This window comes from Lepisma saccharinum, chromosome 22, assembly GCF_977018435.1.
Source record: "Lepisma saccharinum chromosome 22, izLepSacc3.1, whole genome shotgun sequence".
Lineage (NCBI taxonomy): Eukaryota > Metazoa > Arthropoda > Insecta > Zygentoma > Lepismatidae > Lepisma > Lepisma saccharinum.
In genome coordinates, this window is record NC_139250.1 from 11,697,460 (window position 1) to 11,721,522 (window position 24,063).

Here is a 24,063-nt window from a genome sequence, read left to right on the forward strand (position 1 = left end):
CAAAGAAAAAGTTGTTTTACAAAATTGAAAAGAGCCTTTTTTTGACTGACTTTAAAATATGGAACTTCAAAGAGCGGTCATTTGGAAAACACCAAAAAAATGGCACTCTTTTTGTTCTCACAAAGATAAAAAATTGAATGCATACTCAAAAAAAAATTAGTTACCATAGCCTAATACAGAATTGATTAAGCTGAATTTTGGTGTACTTTTCCTGGTTAATTTTTAATTGGAGTCCAAACTCTAGTATCCATAATTCTTAGTCTGATAATAGACAGTAGAGTACTGCATTGGACCACTTTCGCTGGATCGAATCTCCCAAGCTCGAGCGTGATTCACTCAAATATATAGACAATGGGACAATAATCGTACAAATATATATGTAAAATTCATACTGGTAGTTTCAGCTCATAATCATCTATTCATTTTCATATATTGCTATGTAATGGTCAGATGGACTAAATTACATTTTAACGTGGAGATGATGACTATGTTCACTTCAGTTTCAATTTCGCTGCATCTTTCATTTCACGATCCATATTTGAAGGACCACTACTACAGAAAAATTACGGTTACACGTGAACTACTGGGCTTCGAGCATAACCTGTTCGACTGTTATTCGCTCGAGCGATGAGACAGTGTATTCCGTAAGCCATCTAGCGTCAGTAGTGTAGGCAGGATTTCATCAAGGGGGGAGGTTATTTCTAAAACTTTATCCAAATTCACATTACCATTGTTTTATTACAATTTACTTAAATAATAATACTCATAATTGATTAATAATACTTACAATTAATTAATTAGTTGATTTACTACTAATAATACTACTAATACCACTACTACTATTAATAGTAGAGATGTACATAAATATAGTATTTATGAAAGCAATAGAACGAAATTAGTTTCTAGTCATTCGATTTTTAACAAATTCTAGGAGCATATTTTTGTTTCTTCGTTACGAAATAATTGTCCAGTCAAGGAGGTGAGACATTTCAAGTGGAAATTTCCAAGAAAATATATTAAAATAAATTGAAATAATCAAAGTATCGAACTCATCCAAAGGAGCTGCGATAGTCTAGTCGGTAGGGCATCTGACAACCACGCAGGAGATCCATTTCCGATTTCCGGAATTGGTTGGAATTTTTCCGGCTTTGGCCGCGCATAAATGTCCCCGATAATTCACATCTGGATTGTCTCGCTGTTCTTACCATCAGAATATTTTACAATAGTTAAGATTGTTGTAATTTGAATTCAGAAATTCAAACGTGCCGCGGTAAACAATGGGAAGGCAGACTGGTTACAGTTTATTCTTGTGCGTCTAGCCTTTGTCTATATATTAGCCGCTTACAACGAACCAAGAACTTCCTTTAGTTAATGCTCATTCTTCACATACTAAAAAAATACATGTTCATTGAACATTGTTGCAGCTGAGATACAAAACAATTTTTTTCTCTTTTAAATCATAATTGCAGTCATTTTATTTTCAAGGCATTCACTCTGAAAGACTCATTTGTGTTTGGAATGCTGTGCTTTTCTCCATGCTGCATGGGAATTATAATTCAAATTATTATTATTATTAGTAGTAGTAGTATTGTCGCAGATCTTTGACTGATAAATTGGCCATTTTTAATTTTTTCAACAGCATTTTTCATCATATTTCAAAAGCTCAAGGGGGTTTAACCCCCCCCCCCCTTGCATACACCACTGTCTAGCGTCATCCATGCGAACTATAAGATGATCGAGCAAAAAAAGTCTCTAGTACACAATGGATAATGGCCAATTAAGATTACATGCTAACAAAGAACACCAATGAGCCAAAAATCAAAAGTTTCCTGCTATGGGAGTTCGATATTTTGGATGACATTATGATGGAAAGTGGTACTGTATGATTGATTCATTAATTTTGTTTATTTTACTTTGCTTTTCTGCCACTTTTGGCTATCTCAAAGATGACGAGTGGTAACGTGATCAGATTTATGAAGGATTGATCCAGGCTGGGATTCGAACCTGGTAGAATTGTATGAATACAATAATCACTATTGATATACGAACTGACAGGTACATTGTATCTAAAGATATCAGTTTGGCGGTTATGTGGAGATAGGTAATTAACTCTGATAAACTTGCTATTCATTTTTCCGCGTAAGTTTTTTTTCAGTGATCACGCCTGACGAAGCCATCAGACGAGTGGCGAAATCGATTGCTGAAAAAAACTTATGCAGAAAAATGAATAGTAAGTTTATCAGAGTTAATTGACAGGTGCATTACAAATTGCATTACATATTTTCCAGCACAGCATTCTTTTTTAAAATGGAAAGTTGGGTTGCACACGAAAAAAATCCTGGCTATGCCCTGGAGTCGAGTGAAAGCAAAAATGAGCAAAACAACAAAAATTTGAATCTAAAGTTGTTTTACACGTTGTGCAATTATTTTTAATGCTGTATAAAAAATAGCCCTTGGCGCAACAGCACGTGAGGGCCAAGGCCTACCTACCAACTGACACCCTTACTCACACCTGCCGAGATGGGAGACCCCCAGTCGTTGTTGTAGCTTTCCGTGACCGGGTTATGCTACTCGTTCATAGCTCCCCAATTTCCTCACAATGGTGGGTGGCCATCGGTCCCCCACACAGGCCGAAATCTCAGAGAAAAGCTGTTCCCCCAGGAGACTCGAACCTGCATGCGTTCCGTAGCCGGAGCCCAAAGAATGATGCATTAGACAGCATGGGCACAGTGCAAGACTTTTAATGTCGTGTACCCTGCAAAATTCACTTTACATTTCTTTGTAAAAATGCAAGTAGGCATTATTTTTTCTAAGATCAAGATAGAGTCCAGCACAGTTAATTCTGCCGTGCGATGCGCGAAACAACTAAAGAAGCAGTGTTGCTAATGGAGCAGATAGAAAAATCGCTGCAGTGCGCCGATGCACAGCTGTTACGTACAACAATAAAATTAGAGAATTCATGTCTATCTAACGTTGAGTTTTAAACGTCATGCATTATACCAGGACTAGGATTAATATGTACTAACAAGTGGCTTTGTATGTAGCTACATACATATGAACTAAAAATTCGCAAAATATGAACTAACACATAAGTAAAATTACCAAAAATGCTGCAAAGAAGACTTCTTCATACGATTCCTTATTTGAGTGATTTCAAACAAAATAAAAAAAATATATACGTATATATTATTTTTCATTGCATTAATGCACTGGTGGCGTTCTAACTTTTCACTCCCAAAACCCGTATACACTGGTATGGAACTGCAACGGCAGATAATAACATGCCAACGTGTTAAACCGCTACAATTGCACCATAACACTCCTCCTCAAGCAGTATTATTATTTCCTCTCTGAGATCTGCGACAGTCGGTTGCCTTTGTTGTACATTTACAAAGGATGCCGGCTTCGACAACAATAACAAGTACATATACTGCCACTAGACGATAAGCTGCGCGGCTTTTTCTTTTGTTATGAACCAGGGCCGGCGCTAGTCATTTTGCCTCCCTGGGAGGTGACGGCAGATGCCGCTCTATTTCGACACCCCCCCCCCCCCCCCCGGTCATTACGCAGCAACGGAAAATTGAAAATCAATATATTCCTAACTAAAACATCAAAATATAAAATAAATAATGAGACTTCTTATGCTATTTCAATACTATTCAGCGCAAAAGAATATCTCGCTCGATCACAGTTTTCTATAGGCTTATTTTTTTCTTCTCTTCAAATTTTGCCGCTCGGTTCGCCCTCCCCTTCCGCCGGCCCTGCTATGAACTTGGTCACCCATCAAAGCATGGCAATTTTAACACAGAAAACAATATGTATCGCATTAAGCAGCAAAAATGACAGCCTCCTCTATGCAATTTCTACAAGAACACGTGCCGGAGCCAGAGTTGAAATGATGTTGGAGCCACATAATTTATTTATTTTGAATAATTCCAAAATTATGAAATACGAACAATTTGTTCCTGCTGTTCGCTGCTCTCTTGCCAAAATGCTTTATTGGGATGCTAACACCATGACTGGCTTCCTCCTTCATGAACTCGTGCACGTTGCTTAGAATTTCCCCGAGCTTGGCTATGCAAGGTTTTTGATTTCAACTTCGACAGAACTGGAGGCATTATGGAATTTAACGTTCATTAGCAAACACACACTTTTACATACACACACGCAATACACGCACACAACGTCAAACCGGTCAAATACTTAGTATAAAATAAAAATATGGTGCTTCCAATCCAACAAAACTCACCGCCACTTTACCTGCCTTTTCCCCTTCCGTGACAGAAATAGTGCGTCATTATTACAGTTGGCAACACTAGTTACTAGCTAGCCAATGAACATGCACTGCATAAAAGAAGCAAGCACTACGCCGTGCTATATTGCCACATTAGCGTCCCTACCGAACGGTGGGAACCGCGAGCTGGAGCGCTATTCAATTGTTTTCAATGATGTTTGCGCGAGTGTGTCCAGGAATGGAATGACAATGTGGCAACAATAGCGAAGGTTTTCGAGCAGGGTAGAACACATGATGCTAAGAGAGAGGGAGACGAAACGAAAATTCGTTTCTACGCAACGGCAAATTTACGTGTGTGGCACTCTACAATGAGAGAAGGTAAGGTGATGAAATTGCTGACAATGAATGCAACAATTCTTATACATGGGATTACAACGTAGAGACTGAGCTCTACTTTCTATTACACTAACTGCTAGCTTATGGCAAACTTTAAACTTTGTAACCGGCCAAACTAGCAATCAATTTAAATTGTTCATAAGTATGATAACAAGAGGCTTTCAATTGGTGAACACCAATACAGTATTTCTCTGAAAGGGGGCAAACAGGAGGGACGAGGTTAGATTTTTCTAAATGGCATATTTTTACGCTATCAGATTGTGTTAGTTACTACCATATGTTTAAAAATATCTACTAAATACACCACCTTGTACCTTTACACACTAGAAACGGTTAGTATACACCCCATTATACCACCTACGAGCTGCACTTACCTTCTTCAGCTTGTGAACTTGCTGCCGAGCTGGTGTCTGTGGCGATGCGGCCTCCAAAAGAGCTTCAACATCCTGAGACGCTTCAGGCAGCTGAGACGATGGTATGCTGCTAGGCACTGGACTAGTTGCTACAATGAAACAGAAGAATAGCTGGTTGAATATAAACAAATAAGACAAAGTTACACATACAATACAGTAAATTTATGCATTTTATACGTCTTAACAGTTGATTTTGATGGGGGTATCTCCCTTGGACAGCCTTCAGATTGAAGCGAAAGGCACTGGTGTACACAGAATATTATTATTATTATTATTATTATTATTATTTTGAGAGGGGCTGGAATTGTAAAGGTTTCTATTTGATAGCTGCTTTGAAGGGGATCCAGGATACACAATAAAATATTTATTAACTTTTGTTTTAAAGACAAAAATGATTAGGGATGGGACAGATTAATCAGTACTCTATTGGTATTGGCTCATATAGGCATATTGGTGTTGAGCATATTGGTGTATAATTACCGATAACCACAAGTTACTCCATAAGGTTACATACGCTGTACGCGGAATGAACCAGAGTTTCAGACTATATAAAATTTATGCAAATTTGGCGTATATGTGGCAGGGGGAGGGGAGAACTCCCAAAATTCCAAAATTTCGGGAAAAATGGGATTTCCCCCCTCTCCCCAAGAAAAAAGTACACGACAGTGTCGACATGCAAATGAAAATTATCGCTGGCATGTAAGTAACACAAAAATATTTGCATTATTATTGTCTGACCAATGTAACGCGAATTGTACCCCCAAAAGGAATGGTCAGCATGCCACTGATTCAAGCTTCAAAATGCAGCATTACCCTGAAATGACTGTAGCTCAGAGGCTAATTGCCCTAGAGAGATGAATGAGATACCATTGTATTTTTCTATTTTTAGACAATGCAGGGTAACCTTTGTAGCCACTTGTGAAACACTTGTGCTCAAGAACAAATACTTTTCTTCAGCGTGCCTCCAACTTCCATTCTTACTTCGCAGTTTCAACAACCCCTCTTCCCCCATCCCCCGCTTTCGCCCGCACAGAAAACATTTCTTTTGAACTCGGGTACCAATAAACAAATTTCTTTCGAATGCAGTTTCCAGGGGTGATGGAAACGCATTGCTTTAGAACAACAAAGCCGACCTTCCTTTGTCGGCAAAATTTTTCCCTTGAAAAAAAAGACTCAAAATAGAACTTGCCTTTTTCCCGCCATTTTCATGGAAAAAAAGTGCAACAATCATTTCTGTTAAATACATGTGTTAACAACAATATGAAAAAAGAAAATCTGGATTCTAGCCAAAAATAGCGAAGTTATAACGTAAAAACTACGACCTTAACAAAGCATCTCGATCAAGACAATCGGGACGATTGGGCACTGTGGTGTTTGCTTATAACTCGCATAATTTTAAAAGCTCCACCACATCCTCCTCGTTATTCTAACAAGGAGTTTTTGCATCATTGTGTTCTTGACGCTCGGCTCTGGACGTCGAGCAGATTAAATTTGGCAACACTGTTTCCCCTAGCGGAGAACTTTGTAACTAAAGGGGGAAAGCTTCGGCTGCGGGCGAAGTTTTCTCCCGAGAGAACAGAACGTTGCAGCTGAGGCATTGGTATAGTAAGGAGCTTCCTTCTCCTTCCTTGGTCACGGGCGAGGGTGATCGGATCCGCATCGACATAGGAATTTGACTGTGGCATTGGATTGATGTCTGGACATGGAATAACGGGGTATAATAATTTAATTTATTTCAGTTTATTTTAAAGTTAAGTGACTGGTCCTTTTTGTTTAGTAATGATTTTCAGGAATAGTCTTTTTGGAATTATCCGTTTTGTGATTTAAAACTTAGTGCATTTATTCCATGACTGACGTAACACAGTTAAAAATTCGCCACTTTGATTGTTGATAATTTTCGTCGATATAGGATTCCGATCACCTAAACCACAAATATGACTTTGTATTTATTTAACGGGTGTTTCGTGTTATAAATTTTAACGACATGTAGCAAAAAAGGGAAGTATTTATTTTTGCCACGTGGGTTTTATTATATTGTACACACAATTATATATATATATATATATATATATATATATATATATATATATATATATATATATATATATATATTGGGAGAGATTTTTGTCAAATTGTTGGGGAGATGTTTCTATTTGTCCGGGTGCTAATTTGTTACAATAAATGGACACTAAAATTGAAGTATGACGTATGCAATGGTTCTTATTTTTACGTTCATTAGCGTTCCACCTTGCTTTGATATATATATATGTTCAGAGCGTTTCAGTTTTCATGGCTAGACGACCACGAACACAGAAACCAATAGTAAATCTCAACGATTAGATAAGCTGGGCAATATATGGTATGGTGGGGATTGGTGCTCGAAGATCCACGTTAATTTCTGAGTCAGCGCAAGGGGGCCATTATATCTGTGGTCATCGTTTTGGACTGAATGGTGATTTTACCACGGTAGCAATAAATAGTAGAATAGAGCAAAAGAGAAAAGGGTTGTGGGTTTTTTCGAATATTTGTACAGATCTAGTTTTTTTTTGGGCAACCAACCTTTTGTGGCTCTATTTTTTTTTTTTTGGCCAGTGCTGATGTGAAGTGGTCGTGTACTTACTGGTATAACAAAACCTATTTCATATTTTTGTTTAGCTTCCAAATTTATACCATTATACTAAAGGACGCGACCACGTCACAGCACCTAAAGGTTAAATTGTTGTTTCAATTCCACTGTATGCAGTGGCGAAGCATGATGTTTTTACGTAGTCATCGCAAGACTTGCCAAACGTCAGGGTCAATCTTTCAACCCGGCAAGGGGCATTCATACATTGACAATGATGATAACAGTGTTCGTACATGACGTGTAAAGTAGAGATGGCTAAATCTATTCTTAGAAAAAAATAAAAAAATAAAAAAAAAAAAATGTTAAACTTCTCTCTCCGAACTTCGGTAGTAGAATTTTTAAATCTAGATTTTTAGATTTTCCGGAATCCTGATATTTTTGGCCATCCCTGGTGTGAAAGTAAGATATGTAAGGGAAAAGGTTCTGTTTGAGTAAGTATGTCTTATCACCTCGAGAACAAAAATCTTGTCATTTGTAAGCATAGTAAGCACAAAACAGCAGGAAGTACTTCGTGTTTTGTAAACCAAGAACATTTTTTTCCCCCAAAAATCGATATTTGAACCGCAGGATCCAAAAATATTAAAAGAAATAATACAAAGAAAATAGAATGGGTACAGAACTACTTTTTTTTTCCAGTTCTTTCTAGCACTAACCGTGGGGAAATTTATGCTTTTTCTTACTTATATTTTTTTGTATGCACCATTACTTTCATCATGTAAAAAGCGTTGCATGCTTTACAGTGCTGGACATTCTGAGAAGTTCCATCTCGATGTCACAGAAACACTGCCGTGTTTGTAAACAAGGAGGCTGAAAAAAAAAGGTCTCTCATGACCAGACCTTCAAAAGTGAGAGAAAAGCGGTAGAAGGACCTTGGATTCGCAGACCTGCTGCGATGAGCTGGCCCGCCTGACACCATTGCACTCAACGGAAATGCAGCAGGACGGTTGGGCACAGGGGGAGGGGGTGTAGAACTGGGCTCTCCTTTCGATGCGCTAAACTTAGCGAATCTCTTGCATATTTCTAGCTGTGTAATGGTGTTACTTGACTAATTTCGCTCAAATATGCGAATATTCAAATTTATTTTTTCTTCCCTAAAATATTTAAAAAACAATATTTATATTATTTTGCTTTGTCATCGCCGCATCTCCCGATGACCTCTGACTGTATCCACAGGTAGGCTAATTGGGACTGGACCTACAGTTTACACTGGGATCTAAAACCAGTACAGTAGAACGTCGTTTATCCGCATTAATTGGGACCGAAGGTTATGCGGATAACGATTTTTGCGTATAATCAAACATGTGTTTATTTAAAAAAGAAAAGCACATGAAGTACAGGTTTATTTTATACATACAGTACACGGTACTATATACGCATACAGTACAAGAAAACAAAATACATGAGAAAACACTCGTAATATAAGTACAGTACGTGCCTAAATTACAGTACTGTACCTGTACTGTGTTATTTATGCAGAAAAATAATCAGAAATTTTGCTTTCTTGAGTGTGCAGATAACTGACGTTGCGGATAATTGACGTCCAGATAAAGGACGTTCTACTGTATTTTCAACAACTTGTAATTGTTACAATTTTCAAGTATCAACATTAGTATAGGCGAGAATCGGGAAGAGTATTTGTATCAGTATACGTTTCAGTTCAGCCCTATTTTCTAGTTACACATGTTGCTCGTCATTTTGGCCTGATATCTCCCTTACAGTGAGCAGACAATAGACAAAGTAATACCTTAAAAATAAGAAGGTACTAAAATTTGCAAGGGAAATATGTGTATATGCTTGGGTGTGGAGAAGCCCTATGTGGGCTATCCAATCAACTCCCCCTCACTTTGAAACAGATTGCCTAAAAAATGAGATCAAATACATGAAAATATTGTGTGTATATATATATATATATACAGGGTGTTGCAAAATACCTGTTACAACGCTTGGGAGGTGATTCGACAAGTAAAAACAAGGAAAAAATGCCATGTGAAAAAATGTCGAAATCGGCACCGTTTGCGAGTGACAGGCGTGCGAAAATCGCCTCACACCATGTGTAAAGCACAATAACTCAAGAAGGAAGAAAGATATCAATGTCGGATTAAAAGAATACAAAGAAAGTCGTGCCTGACGAATACAATGGTGCAGCAATTGAGGCCCAGTGTAAATTGCGCAAGGGGACTCTCAAAGAAAATGGGGAATCCCCTGATGGAAAATACAAGAAATTTACTACTATTTTCTACATAATGTTGAGATCGGAATGTAGGCAGTAAAAAATGACGACGTATGTCCACATGTCCCACTACTGCTGGGACACCGTCCCACACTCGGGAAATAGGAAATTCACTCGAAAATGACGCTATGCCGTCAAATTACGCTCAGATTGATTTCAGCTAATTGATACAGAAAGACCCACTAGAGGCGCTGTGAGCGTAGGTCACCTGTTACGTATTAGTGTTGGTGGATACTACGTAGAGAGTGTAGTCGACCGTTGTTTTTCCTGTCTTGTTCTGCGTCTCGCAGCGTAGAGTTTAGTCTGGCGTGTGTGTGTGGTTGAATTGCGCCAAGGAATATTGTACGTAGATTACGTATTCCCGTGTTCTTTCTCAGTTTGCAACAACTGCGTGGACACCTGTGTGACATTACGTGGGTGCTAATCACGGTAGTTCTGATCCGTCACTCGGAGGGAAAGTGCCCCTGTTGCTGGGCAGTTCTCGAACAGGACAATGGTGGAGTACTCTACCCACGAGCTTGCTGATATGCATCTCGTTTATGGAGAGGCAAACCGAAACAGCCGTGAAGCACGGCGTTCGTATCACGAACGTTTTCCCAATAGGCGGTTACCAACACATGCACTCTTTCAAAGACTTGATGCTCGACTGCGTGAAACTGGATCTCTACTACCCCGTTGGTGTGATTGTGGAAGACCCCGCACTGTGCGGACTGCAATTTGCAGACGAGTTGTTGGACGCGATACGAGACCGTCCTGACACCAGCACACGTGTCATTGCTCGTACTCAACAAACCCACCATAGCAATGTGTTCCGCGTTCTTCAGGAGGAGGGATTGCACCCATACAAATTGCATAAGGTGCACCACATACTGCCCACGGACTTTCCCCTACGCATGGATTTCTGCCAATGGTACGTGCAACAAACTCTTGCCATTCCAGATTTCCCAACAAGAGTTTTGTGGACCGATGAGGCACTATTCACCAGGGACGGCATGTTCAATAGCCACAACAGCCACGTCTTGGATATGGACAATCCGCATGCAATCATTGTGCGCCATCATCAACATAGGTTCGCAGTGAATGTGTGGTGTGGCGTAGTAGGTGACCACTTGATAGGCCCGTACATTTTGCCCTCTACTTTGTGTGGTGGAAATTATCGGGTGTTTCTACATGACGTATTACCTGAACTTTTGGAAAACGTGCCACTGGCAGGTAGATAACGTATTAGGTTTCAACACGACGGCGCCCCCGCACATTTCGACCGGGGAGCCAGAGTCTTACTCAACGATATTTTCGGCGATCGTTGGATTGGCAGGGGTGGACCTTTACCGTGTCCACCTCGTTCCCCCGACCTCACACCACTGGATTTCTTTGTGTGGGAACAAATGAAAAGGCTCGTGTATGAAACTCCTGTGGAAAGTGCTGAGGATCTCGTTGCTCGTGTTAGTGCCGCTGCTGGTACAATTGTTGACATGCCAGAGGTATTTGCGCGTACCAGACAATCAGTGCTTCGCCGATGCCATCTTTGTCTTGAAGTCAATGGCGGACATTTTCAACAACGTCTCTGAGTATACCGGTGTTTGTGATCCCCTATCAGCACCGCATAGTGTCCTTTAGTGAAAGGTGCGAGTGAAGATGCTGGATATCGCTGTACTTCATACCGTTGATCTGCATGTGCGGAGGTTGTGCGCTTCTCAGTGGAATCCCTTCCAGATGTGCTGTGCCTGGAAATGTTACATGCCTTCGAGGATTACCCACTTTCTTTGGGGAGCTCTCTTGTAGTATATGTATATGTACACCCTGACGACATTGTTTAACTTTTGTTTCTCGTACTGCAAAGTAGTGTGTCAACATTAAGGGATTGAAAACGTTTTTTTTATGATTTTCCCGTATTTTTTTCCATTTGGGATGGTGTCCCAGCAGTAGAGAGACATGCGACAAATTGTTTTTTTTTCATCTTCGTACCGCAATGTGAACCGTGTACAACAGGAGATTTGCAGTTATTTTCCTATTTCCCGGGTGTGGGACGGTGTCCCAGAAGTAGTGGGACATGTGGACATACGTCGTCATTTTTTACTGACTACATTCCGATCTCAACATTATGTAGAAGATAGTAGTAAATTTCTTGTATTTTCCATCAGGGGATTCCCCACTGTCTTTGAGAGTCCCCTTGCGCAATTTACACTGGCCCTCAATTGATGCACCATTGTATTCGCAGGTACGATTTTGTTTGTATTATTTTATTCCGACATTGATATCTTTCTTCCTTCTTGAGTTATTGTGTTTTAAACATGGTGTGAGGCGATTTTCGAACGCCTGTCACTCGAAAACGGTGCCGATTTCGACATTTTTTCACATGGCATTTTTTCCTTGTTTTTACTTGTCGAATCACCTCCCAAGCGTTGTAACAGGTATTTTGCAACACCCTGTATATATATATATATATATATATATATATATATATATATATATATATATATATATATATATATATATATATATATATATATAAAGTGTTCCCCTGTGCTTAGCACCACGCCATGAAGGCGTATAGGGGGTGTGGGGGTAACGCCCCACACTTTCTTGATCCGGTCGTGAGTAGGGGTGATGTGATCAGCATCACGCCCCTGACCGCCTTTACCCCCTAGGGTTTCCCCCCCGTACCCATGTTATTCGACGCTGGGTGGGCGCCGGGGCCGCTTCCACCGTTAGAAAAGTTCCCGGATTTGAACCGGCCGGGGATCGAACCCGGGACCTTTAGCATGGTAGTCAGACGCGTTACCGACTGAGCCACCGCGGCCACTATATATATATATATATATATATATATATATATATATATATATATATAAACACAGGAATAGGGTTAGAAATGGTGCCAGAAGGGCGGATAAATACAAATAATGAAGGAGACAGTAAACACTTACCACACGAATAGAAATAATTCAATATTTCGCGATCTGAGTCGCATTTTCAAGAAGGTAGATAAAAGATCGACGACACTATGAGTAGAGGCACAGAATACTGCTCTGTGCCTCTACTCATAGTGTCGTTGATCTTTTATCTACCTTCTTGAAAATGCGACTCAGATCGCGAAATATTGAATTATTTCTATTCGTGTGGTAAGTGTTTACTGTCTCCTTCATTATTTGTATATATATATATATATATATATAAAAATAAATAGCATCATCAGTGTCAGAAGAAATAGACGGAACCGGAAGTTGGGGCACTGCAGAGTTGCCAGGTTTCCACTGAAGAAGAAGCGGTGCATAGAACGTAAAAAACACTGTTTCGTCATCAGGCTCGTCGTAAACTGTAGTGTGTAGGAAGAGTTGGGAGGGCGGGAGGGACGGGATGGTTTGGGAGGGAAGGTGGGTCAGGAATGGGCATTACTGGGTGGCCTTGTTCAGGCCAGGTGGAGTGGTTGCACTTATGGCCGATATATAGGCCCTCTCCAATCTTTTGCGAACAGAGGTGTTGGCTGGTTTGGGTAGGAGATGGATGATCGCTACCCGGAAGAAGTCGTTGAAACTGATGTTGTGGTGGTTGGTGTGGACGGCAACAGTGCGTCCAGGTGAATTTTAGGGACGCACTCCCCTAACCAGATCACCTTCCTGGTTGTGGACGTGCACATCGAGGGAGGACACCTGACTACCTCCATCCACATAAAACCCACCAACCACATGCAATACCTACACTTCTCCAGCTTCCACCCGTTCCACACCAAAAAAGCCATTCCATTCTCTCTGGCCCTCGGGACAGCGCCTGAACACTTCACCCACCTCCCGCCAGAATTATAACCTCCGCCTACACTAAGCCCTGGTTAACCGTGGATATCCCTCCATCCTGGTCACCAAGCAAATATCGTGAGCTGCCTCACATAACACTACCACCAAGAAACCTGCTGCCACCAACCCACCGGCACTCATCACCCAATATCATCCCCACCTCAACAAAATCAGGCACACACTGCACTCTCTTCTCCCAATTCTCCACAGTGATCCTGAAACCAAAAACATATTTCCCGACAAACCCAGGGTGGTTTTCAAATGCTCCCCCCCCCCCCCCGCAACCTCCAAAACATCCTGGTCCACAACACTCCTTCACCACACATCCAACACCCCCCTGCCCATAAATGCAACCGCCCCAGGTGCAAGACCTGCCCCATCCTCATCACTTCTCACACCCTCCAAGTGTACACGGCCACTGGCAAATTTACCCTCCATCCCAAAGGGACCTGCCATGCCTCAAACCTTATCTACATCCTCACCTGCAACATCTGTGGTGATTTTTACCTGGGGGAAACATCAACGGCCCTCAACCTCCGCATCAATAACCACCGCTCCTCCACCCACAACCTGGACTTCACTGTCGCCGTCCACACCAACCACCACAACATCAGTTTCAACGACTTCTTCCGGGTAGCGATCATCCATCTCCTACCCAAACCAGCCAACACCTCTGTTCGCAAAAGATGGGAGAGGGCCTATATATCGGCCATGAGTGCAACCACTCCACCTGGCCTGATCAAGGAAACTCAGTAATGCCCATCCCTCACCTACCTTCCCTCCCAAACCATCCCATCCCTCCCACCCTCCCAACTCTTCCTACACACTCACAGTTTACGACGAGCCTGATGACGAAACAGTGTATTTTACGTTCTACGCACCGCTTCTTCTTCGATGGGGACCTGGCAACTCTGCAGTGCCCCAACTTCCGGTTCCGTCTATTTCTTCTCACACCGATGATGCTATGAAATTAGCAAAAAATTTGAATTTTTCTCCTGTCCGGTGAGTGTTCCTTTTTACCTTCTTTGATTTTTACTTAGCCCTTTTGGCTCTCCTTGCTTTTATCATATATATATATATATATATATATATATATATATATATATATATATATATATATATATATATATATATATATATATATATATTATATATATATATATAGAGAGAGAGGGGGGGGAGACAGAGAGAGAGAGAGAAAGAGAGAGAGGGGGGGGTATGCACACATTTGTGAGTGTCTGTATCGAGATACTGTACCCTGATTGTGGCATTTTGCCATGGATAATTTACATCGTACTCAATTTTATTTGGATGAAATTCATGGAGACTTTTTAGTTTCTTTTAAACTCGCAAATCTGAAAGATTTTCTGTATCACTGCTTCATTTAAAATAAAATCAATAATGCATCCTTTATTGCACAATCAACATACAAAAATACAAAGTTTCAAGCGATGCACTGCATAATGCCTTCGTGATTTCGACACCACTACAGTGGCATCCCCAAAGGGGGTGGGGGTGGATCATATCCCCCAGCTTTGGCCCAGTATTCCTTAAAAAAAAACGTCAAAGGCAGAAAAAGATAGCAAAATGAGGACTGAATACTGAAAGAAAAGTATACATAATTTTCTCCCTTTTTTTTTAGAAAATCCTGGGCATGCCACTGCTAGCAGGGGTGCATGAGCTTCTTGCCCACCCTGTGGAAGTGAGGAAAGTAAAAAAGAGGAGCAATGGTTAATAGATAGAAGAAGGAAGATATTAATTTATTTATTGCAAGCACCAAAACCTTGCAGCACAGAACTTGAATGGAATATGATAAATGAGTAAGACTGAAATGTGAGAATCATGAACGGTGTACTTAGAACTCCTTAAACTTACCTTCAAAAACACTAAGGCCACTAAGTTGATGAGAAATGTCTAGTAGATGTGAAGGAAGAAAAGCTGCCCCTTTGGATTCCTCAGCCTCCGCATCGTTATCAGTCTTTGAAGATGAAGACATGCCGATCAGCTGCCCTCCAAAGATATCATTCCTATTTCCTACGCTGTCGGCCACGTTCCCGAAAACAGCATTCCACTCTTCACCAAAACTCTCGCTCTGCGGAGTGGACGAAGAGTTGAGAATATCATTCAAAAGTAACAACTCGTCTTTGTCAACTCCCGGCATATCTAGAGCACTTGTCATCAGGTCTATGTCTCCTGGAAAGAGATAAGCGAGAGAAATAACTTACTTCCTTCTGTCTTGTGGTTGCTACAAACAAATTAACACATTTCTTGCTGCAATTTTAGGTTAGAAAAATAAACTACAATACATGGCATGCCACCCTTCAAATATGCATGTCTGATTACGTATGATGTTGAAAGGTCATTTTCACAATACAAGTCATTGTTCATAGATAGGGACATTGAATTTTCGCGATGCGCAAAATTGCAAAATGTGAAAAAAAGATGCAATTTTGAACATTCTGCACGTAACTACACCCCCAATGATGAAATATGCATGAGTTTTATTCACGAAGTAAATGTGTGCTTTTCCACGAAATGAATGCTTTTCGCGAAATAACCATGAAATATCATCAAATTAAGTAGAAAACATGCAAAAACCGGCAATCGAGGTTGTGCGTGCAAACTGTCGACTTGTAACGAAACGCTTGCCTAAAATTTCCTACCACTTGCAGCTGAAGAACGTTTTATCTTCGATCACATCAGGAGGACGCTGCAAATTGGAATTTCCCATGCACATAATCTCAGTTCGAAAACTTCGCTCCCTGTCAAGCTGCATTCCTTTCTTCCCCCGAATGTCTACTCAACTTCCAGTTTCATTGAACTTGCTAGCTGTAGCAGCGATAAGATTAGTCTGTTCCCGCACATCAAGGGAAACAATGGTGTCATTTGTGTTCAGTCATGAATGAATTTTGTTTATCATCATGTGATTTTCAACATGTGTTTGTGTATGTGCAGTAGTGATTATTTTATTTGTTCGACAGCAAGGATATCCTTTAAATACATACAATGAATAAATCACTTGAGATATATGCAATTTAGAAATGAAGTGATTTTGTGTTGATATTTTATTTTTGGTTGGACAGCTAAGTACTTGTGTATGTGTACAGTATATAAAAAAATGAAGTAGTTTATCAATTTATAGCTCTTTTGTATGTTGTTTCCTCTCATAATGAAAAAGTGTGTGCCAATTTTTTTTTCTAACACTGGTATATACCGCTGATCTAACATTTTATTTACCGCTCTCCTAAGTTTTTATTTACCATAAATTTGTCTCCCTATTCATAGATAATCGGCATGCATTTTCAATGGACAATTTAGAAATGTGCTTTGTTGTTCATTGTATTGATTGATTTGCTTCATTGCACTTTCCTTTTGTGCCACTTTTGGCTAATTTGCGAAGATGGGGATGAATGATTAAATTAATGAAAGAACACTCACAAACATCCATGCCCATGCAGGAATTCAAACCTGGGACCCCTGGTGTTAGTCATTGTAATCAACAGAATGCAACAAGCAACTAATGTCCTGCTGTCACTGGTATCTATCTACTTATTTGATGATAGAATTTTGAATGAAAATATTTTTTTACTTATAGCCACATATTTCTGCTGTTTCCAGAACATAAAAAAATAAATATTTTTCAGTTTTTAGCCCCTAAAAATCTGCTCCCTAGTGACAAGGTTGCAATAAGTCTTGGGTTCAAGGTATGTCATCTACATAGTCACTTTGACTGCATAAGGAGATTGAAGTTATCATGACGTGGCAATCTGTACTCCTAAGGCATTGTTTCTCAACCTATGGGGTGTGACCCACTTGGTCCTGAGGGGACGTTTGGTGGGTCGCAAACTAGGGTTCAAAAATATATTTACTGTGTCTTAAAAATCTTGTAAAAAAAAATCTTGTAATTTATTTCAGCAAGCATAAAAGAGGGCTTCTTAAAGTACTCAATGTTATCAAAAATATGATTATAAACTGGGTGCACACCCCTACAAGTAATTCTGCTGCCGGTACCCATGGTTATGGGTACCATTACGTAAATAATCCTTCACGGTGGGTACCAGAGTGAAAAAGATTGAGAACCACTGTCCTAAGGGAATGTCACACAATATACAGGGTGGTCACAGAGTGGGCATACCCCCTCCCCTTTATTTTCGACACTACGATGTTAATAGTTGGATTACTTGAAATGAACACATATTGATTAACCACCTCTGGGACTTCTTGGAGGACCTTCAGAACGTTATTGAGGAGAACGTCACCGTCCGGAAAAGGTCTTATTCACACTTGCAATGCCAAGTGTGCCAAAATATGGCACAGAGTTCAGCCGTGCTACGAAAAAGACTGTCTCCACACCAATGTTCCGGACACTTTAACCATCAGGTATGTGTTCATATCAAGCATTCAACCATAACCATCGTACTGTCGAAAATACAGGGGGGGGGGGGGTACACCCACTTTGTGACCACCCTGTACAGTGGAAATTCAAATGTGCGAAAACGTAAAATCCAGGAACATAACACTGGTGTTCCACACCATACTGCTGTATTCTCCTGACCACAACAAGAGTAACATGTGAATGATTAAGAGCAGAAGAAAATGAAATGGAAAATAATGAGAAACAAACAAGAATTAAGAAACTCACCTTCATTTTGTTTCAGCGAGGTTACATGGTCATTAACTTTCAAGTCGGATGAACTTCCGGTTATGTCCAGCAGTAAAGAATCTTGCTTCTGTGCATTGGTTCCTTGGAAGTTACTGTTCTGGTGTGGATGGAAGAGGTTTTCTAAACTATCAGACTTTGCTTTCTTACTCTTTGCATTCGCTTTATCCTTGTTTAACTTCTCATCTGAATCACCTTCCGTGGTATCATGGTACTCTGCATCAAAAAATAGCATTCTGAAAAGAAGAAAATTCAAAATAACTATCCTCATTACTGGAAATGTAATCTGCAAGTAATTGCCACAAAAAAATAATTACCAGGTGTGCCGGGTAATAATTCTTAATTGATCCGAAAGAAAACGAGTGCATCTGGGGAGAAAGGTAACAAATGCTTTATTCAAAGTATGCGCCATCGCTAGCTATACATTGTGCCCATCTGTCCGTCAAATTGTGGATGCCCTTCCAGAAAAATCGTTCACATTTTGAGGTGATCCAGTCAGCAAGCCATTGTTCGACATCTTCGTAATTGTTGAAGTGTTGCTGGGAAAGTGAGTGAGACATTGATCAAAACAAGTGGCAGTCCGAAGGGGCAAGAATTCCCAGCCAAGTGCAGAAATGGTGTTACTGACGCCTTTCGCTGTGTGTGATGAGGCGTTGTCGTGCTGCAAAATCACTTTTCCGTGTCTTGTTGCCCAATCTGGGCAAATTTCGATCAATGCATGGTTCAAATTGATGAGTTGTTGATGGTAGCGAACGGCATTCACTGTTTCACCTGGTTTCAGAAGCTCATGGTACACCACACCCTTCTGATCCCACCAAATGCACAGCATTGTCTTCCTTCCGAAGCGATTCGGTTTTGAGGTCGATGTTGAAGGTTGTCCTGGGTCAACCCATGACTTTTGGCATTTTGGGTCCTCGAAGTAGATCCATTTTTCATCCCCAGTCACTATCCGATGTAAGAAAGACTTTCTTTCATGCCGAGAAAGCAACACTTCACACACCGTTTTTCGCTTTTACATTTGTCTGTCGTTCAGATGATGTGGGACCCATTTTCCTGCCTTCTGGATCTTTCCCATGGCATGAAGACGATCAGATATAATTTGGCGACCAACATTTAACTTCTCTGCCAGTTGTTGTTGTGTTTGCGTATAGTCTTCGTCCAACAGTGCTTGCAATTCAGCATCTTGGAATTTTTTTGGCTGGCCCGGGCGATCTTTATCTTTCAAGTCGAAATCACCACTTTTGAATCATCAAAACCAACGCACACACGCATCTTGCATTAGGACATTGTCACCGTACGTTTCCACAAGGATACGATGGCTTTCACTCGCATTTTTATATTGATTGAACAAAAAAAGCAGGACGTGCCGCACATGCTCCTTATTTGGTTTGAAGGTCATGTTTCCCACACAAACCCAATATCACGATCACTCGCACTCGGTTGCACATCCACGGCATTTTGACAGGTACTGTCTTGGCAACACACTGACGTAACAGTTGAGACTGTGCACCAACCCTTGCTTCCAGCACCATCCAACGACGAAATTAAGAATTATTAACCGGCACACCTAGTAAAAAATAACACTTTGGTATTACAAGAACAAAAAGCACATTCCATATTTGAACCACTCACAAGTAAAACTTGATAACACTCAATCCATCCAAATCTGAGATGATGTTGGGTTCAGTAGCTGGACAGTCTTCTGTTGTTCACACATTTGTGAACTAAGAACATTCAGTAGATGTTAAATGCCATAAACACAAGGAAGATCTAGATAATACACAGCCACAACGCAATTGATGAACCTTCACTTGCATTTTTCTGTTACATTCTTTTGTGAGTTATTAAGTTTTACTCCCGAACCACTCATTTATGCAAAGTAATGTAGAAGTAATCACACATGGGGAAAAAAAAAAACTTTCTTCCATAACTTTGTCTTTACATGAACAAAAACCATCATCTTAGTCATGATTCGCTTATTGATTAGGTATACATAAAATCATGGGTGCATCAGCACTTAGGTTACTTGTGCATGTCAAAGCCTTAGACAGTGAAACTGATTTTCCAGGTTTTTGCACTAACACAGAGCATGTTCTTAGTGGGAAACTTGAAATTCTGCATGCTTCTAAATGAAATTTTACATTTCCGAACTATGAACGTTAGAGGTACAGATTTGATTTGATTTATTTGATTTTACTGCTGAAAAACAGCGTACATGCCTAATACAGCAGTTTGTGATGACATATGAGGGTCGTTCAATAAAAAAGTTTCCCTATGTTGCAAAAAATGTATTTCTTAAGTTACAGACAAAAATAAAGTTGCACTAAGTAGCATGGTCCTATCTCACTATTCAACATAATTTCCAAGGCGGCACAAGCATTTGTCCCATCGTTGTACAAGTTTTTGAAAGCCATCTGCAAAAAATTCGGGGTCCAGGGAACGAAGAACACTTTTCACGGCTATCTGAACCTCCAAATCAGTGTGAAAACTTTGACCTGCTGCAAGAAACAAGTGAAAGTCACTCGGGGCCAAGTCAGGGCTGTAGGGGGGTAACCTTTCCCATTTCATTTCTTGAAGTTTATCCTGTGTTAGTGTTGCCTGGGGACGAGCATTGTCATCCAAAAGAATGACACCAGCAGAAAGGAGTCCAGGACGTTTGCGGCAAATTGCTTTTTTCACTTTCTCCAGTGTTTGGCAATAACGTGCAGCATTGACTGTTTCCCCTTTCTTCAAAAACTCTGTGAATACTCCACACTGTCAAAACATGTTGTTCCGCCATGACTCGCTACTCCTTATGGCCAGGGCACGTTTCTCACTGCATGACACATGCTAATCACGTGCCGTGCATGTGTGGTAGCCCACACGAACATTGCATTGTGTGTAAATGTAGAGTAAAGACGAAATAACACATTGCTAGTTTCATTTCATTTATCGGGCTCGTACTTTCTCAAAAAAAAAAAAAAAAAAAAAAAAAGGAAACTTTTTCCTTGAACGACCCTCGTATATATACAATATTACAATTAAAAACAATAAAACGTGTACTAAATGAAAAAATATACTGAGAAGATCAATTTCGTTAAAATAAAGAAAAATACAAATTTAAAAAGTACAAAGTAATCACATATGTTAAAAACCATGTTAAAAGTAAAATTACACGTTATTATCATAATAAAAGGTTACTAGGCTCCCTCCAGTGGATTATGACCGTATTGGGATATAAGAAAATTAAAATACCTATTATGTGTAAAATAAGAAAGTGACAGAAATTGCAGAGCAGTTGTTTCGGAATACATAATGACTTGTCTTTAGTGTAATTTTAGATAATATATATGGTACATCAAGTTTTCCATTAATTAATTTGGAAATGTAATTGCAATCGTTAATATTTCTTCTTTCCAAGAGAGATGAAATATTAAGTTTGTCTATTATAATATTCATAATAAAACCTAAAAAGTCTGAATTTAAAATATAAAAATGAGACAAATCGTTTCTGTAAATTTTCAAGTATGTCTTTCATATTATTATTACATGCTAAATTCCATGTTGTTGTACTGTATTCCAAAATAGGCCTTACATACACAGTGAATAACTGAATTAACAATAATAGCCCTAACAATGATACCTTGTTTTGTTCAGAATACTTTGGGCTATAATCCTGATGGAAAAAAAAATCGTAGTCAGTTAGAAGAAGAAAAAAAAGGAAAGTAACTATTTTTTTTACACAAAATTTGAAATTTGTCAAACCCCCACGCAGGCTATGCCAGGACGGCGGCTGGAGGCTCTTGACTTTCTTTCCCTGCTGCCTCCCCCATCCCCCTACCACCAACCCCACCTGTGCTTTTGGCACCAGGAATGTCGGAAGGTCATACTTTTATTGCCAAAAGTGTGTTTTGAAACACCAAAATTGAGAAAGAAGCGATGTTTTCGAAACCAATGAAAAATAAATCGCAAAAAAATCACATTTGTTCGGACATCACCCCTTCCCCCCAAATAGTAACAATGAAATTAAACTTTACTAATTGTAAATGACATACCCTAGACTCATGCACAACTCAAAACATGTGTCTCTGATCATTATCCAAGTTACAGTATGTTAAGTAACATACTACGAGAAAAAGCTGCTTGTGACACCGGTGTCAGAAGCTGTCCTTTAAGGGTTAAACACCAGAATGGCAGTAGAGGCTCTGACGGTCATGCTAGTCATGCTCGACATGATCTATTTTACATCAAAATAAAACGTATTTGTGCTTATTAACATGAAAATATAAAATCCATACTGTGACATCCTTTTTTGCCTTATTTTTCCTTCGAATTCTTTGTTTTTCTCAGGCGCACGGCACAGAAGCAGAAGCAGTACTTTTGCAATGGGAACGACGTCTGCTGTAGAAGCTCCCGTCGCTTCGAGTTACATGGGAAGTCGTGCCATTCTCCTTAGGCAGTACTTCTCTCTGATTGGTCGAGACTTTGACAGCATCTACGCTGACACATGCATCACCACAGTGGTTTGAAAAGGGCATGCATGCAAGCAATTTGGGTCAGCTGTGGTTCCTCTCGCGAGGCCCAAGTAGTGGTTTGTTATGGCATTCGAACGGGAGTTTGCACGTTGTGCTTGGTTCTATTTTTGCATGTGTGAACGTCATTTCCGATTCCGAGTCTAGATAGGTGGTTTAATATAATTTGTGTGTGTCTCAATGTGATTACAAAATTCAAGCATTCTGAGGACTGCGTTCTGCTAATTCGTGAGCATGACCATATTGATTTCTTTCCAGCCGCCACTACAGAATGGTACAGCATTTTAAAATGAGGGGGCCTTACTTTTCATATGTGACTAGGGGAACATAATGCAGCTTAGATAAAGTTCAAATGATTGTTACATCAGCTTTAAAATTTGTAATTTCTCTAATTTGATGGCTGGACACGTTAGGAAGTGGAGAAAGCACTTCATGTTGTAGCTGATTATACAGGGTGCTTGGAAATTCCCCTTACAAACTCCTAGGGCTAGTAGAGGGGACTGAGTAGACAATATTTGCAACGTTTCTGTGCTACAGCCATGACAATGTGTCGGATGTGCCTGTGTTGGTATGCAACCGGGTAGGCAGTACATGACGTCAGAAGATCACCTGATGACCTAAAGTGTAATCATTTATTACAACCATGTCAAATGAGGTGTTACACCCTTGTGCAAATTAATTGAAACAAAGCATGTTTTCTACATTACTCGTAATCGTGTACTCAAAACAAACACGAAAAGTTAGTTAGATCATTTGTTTTGTTGGCTGATGCAATCATTACGTCATCAGGGTACTGTATTGCATCAGATTTGAGAATCCTGTCTGATCGCTGTAGTGATCATTGACTGATGCAATCATGACGTAAGCAACTGCAGTATTGCATCAGATTTTAGAAACATCACCAGATGTGATTCGACCGCAGGTCGAGATGGATGTGACACCTAGGAAACGCACGAAGATCGTAACTTTGCACGAACATACAGCTAAAACGTATAGAGAGATCGCGTCAGTGGTTGGTGTGAGTTTGGCAACTGTCAGTCGTGTCATCAAGTTGCAGGAGGAAACGGGATCGGTTTCTCCTAAACGTAAAGGAAAGTGTGGACGTAAGAAGAAAACAACTCCTAGAGATGATGCTTACTTGCTTCGACAAAGCAAAAAGGATCCCTGCAAAACGAGTGAAGCACTGAAAACGGATTTGCAGG

General features: G+C 40.1%; 1 protein-coding gene across 2 annotated transcripts in view; it reads right to left on the bottom strand.

Moving 5' to 3' along the window:
• The window catches only part of ICA69 (islet cell autoantigen 1-like protein), an 83,608-nt gene that overhangs the window by 18,215 nt on the left and 41,330 nt on the right, over positions 1-24,063 (bottom strand). For both annotated transcript variants that reach the window (XM_083144046.1, XM_083144048.1), the window contains exons 8-10: positions 18,333-18,586; positions 15,566-15,883; positions 5,005-5,132 (exon numbers count right to left, since the gene is read on the bottom strand). In XM_083144046.1, the coding sequence (XP_083000172.1) occupies positions 5,005-5,132; positions 15,566-15,883; positions 18,333-18,586 (700 nt within the window). The remainder of the gene's footprint in view (positions 1-5,004; positions 5,133-15,565; positions 15,884-18,332; positions 18,587-24,063) is intronic.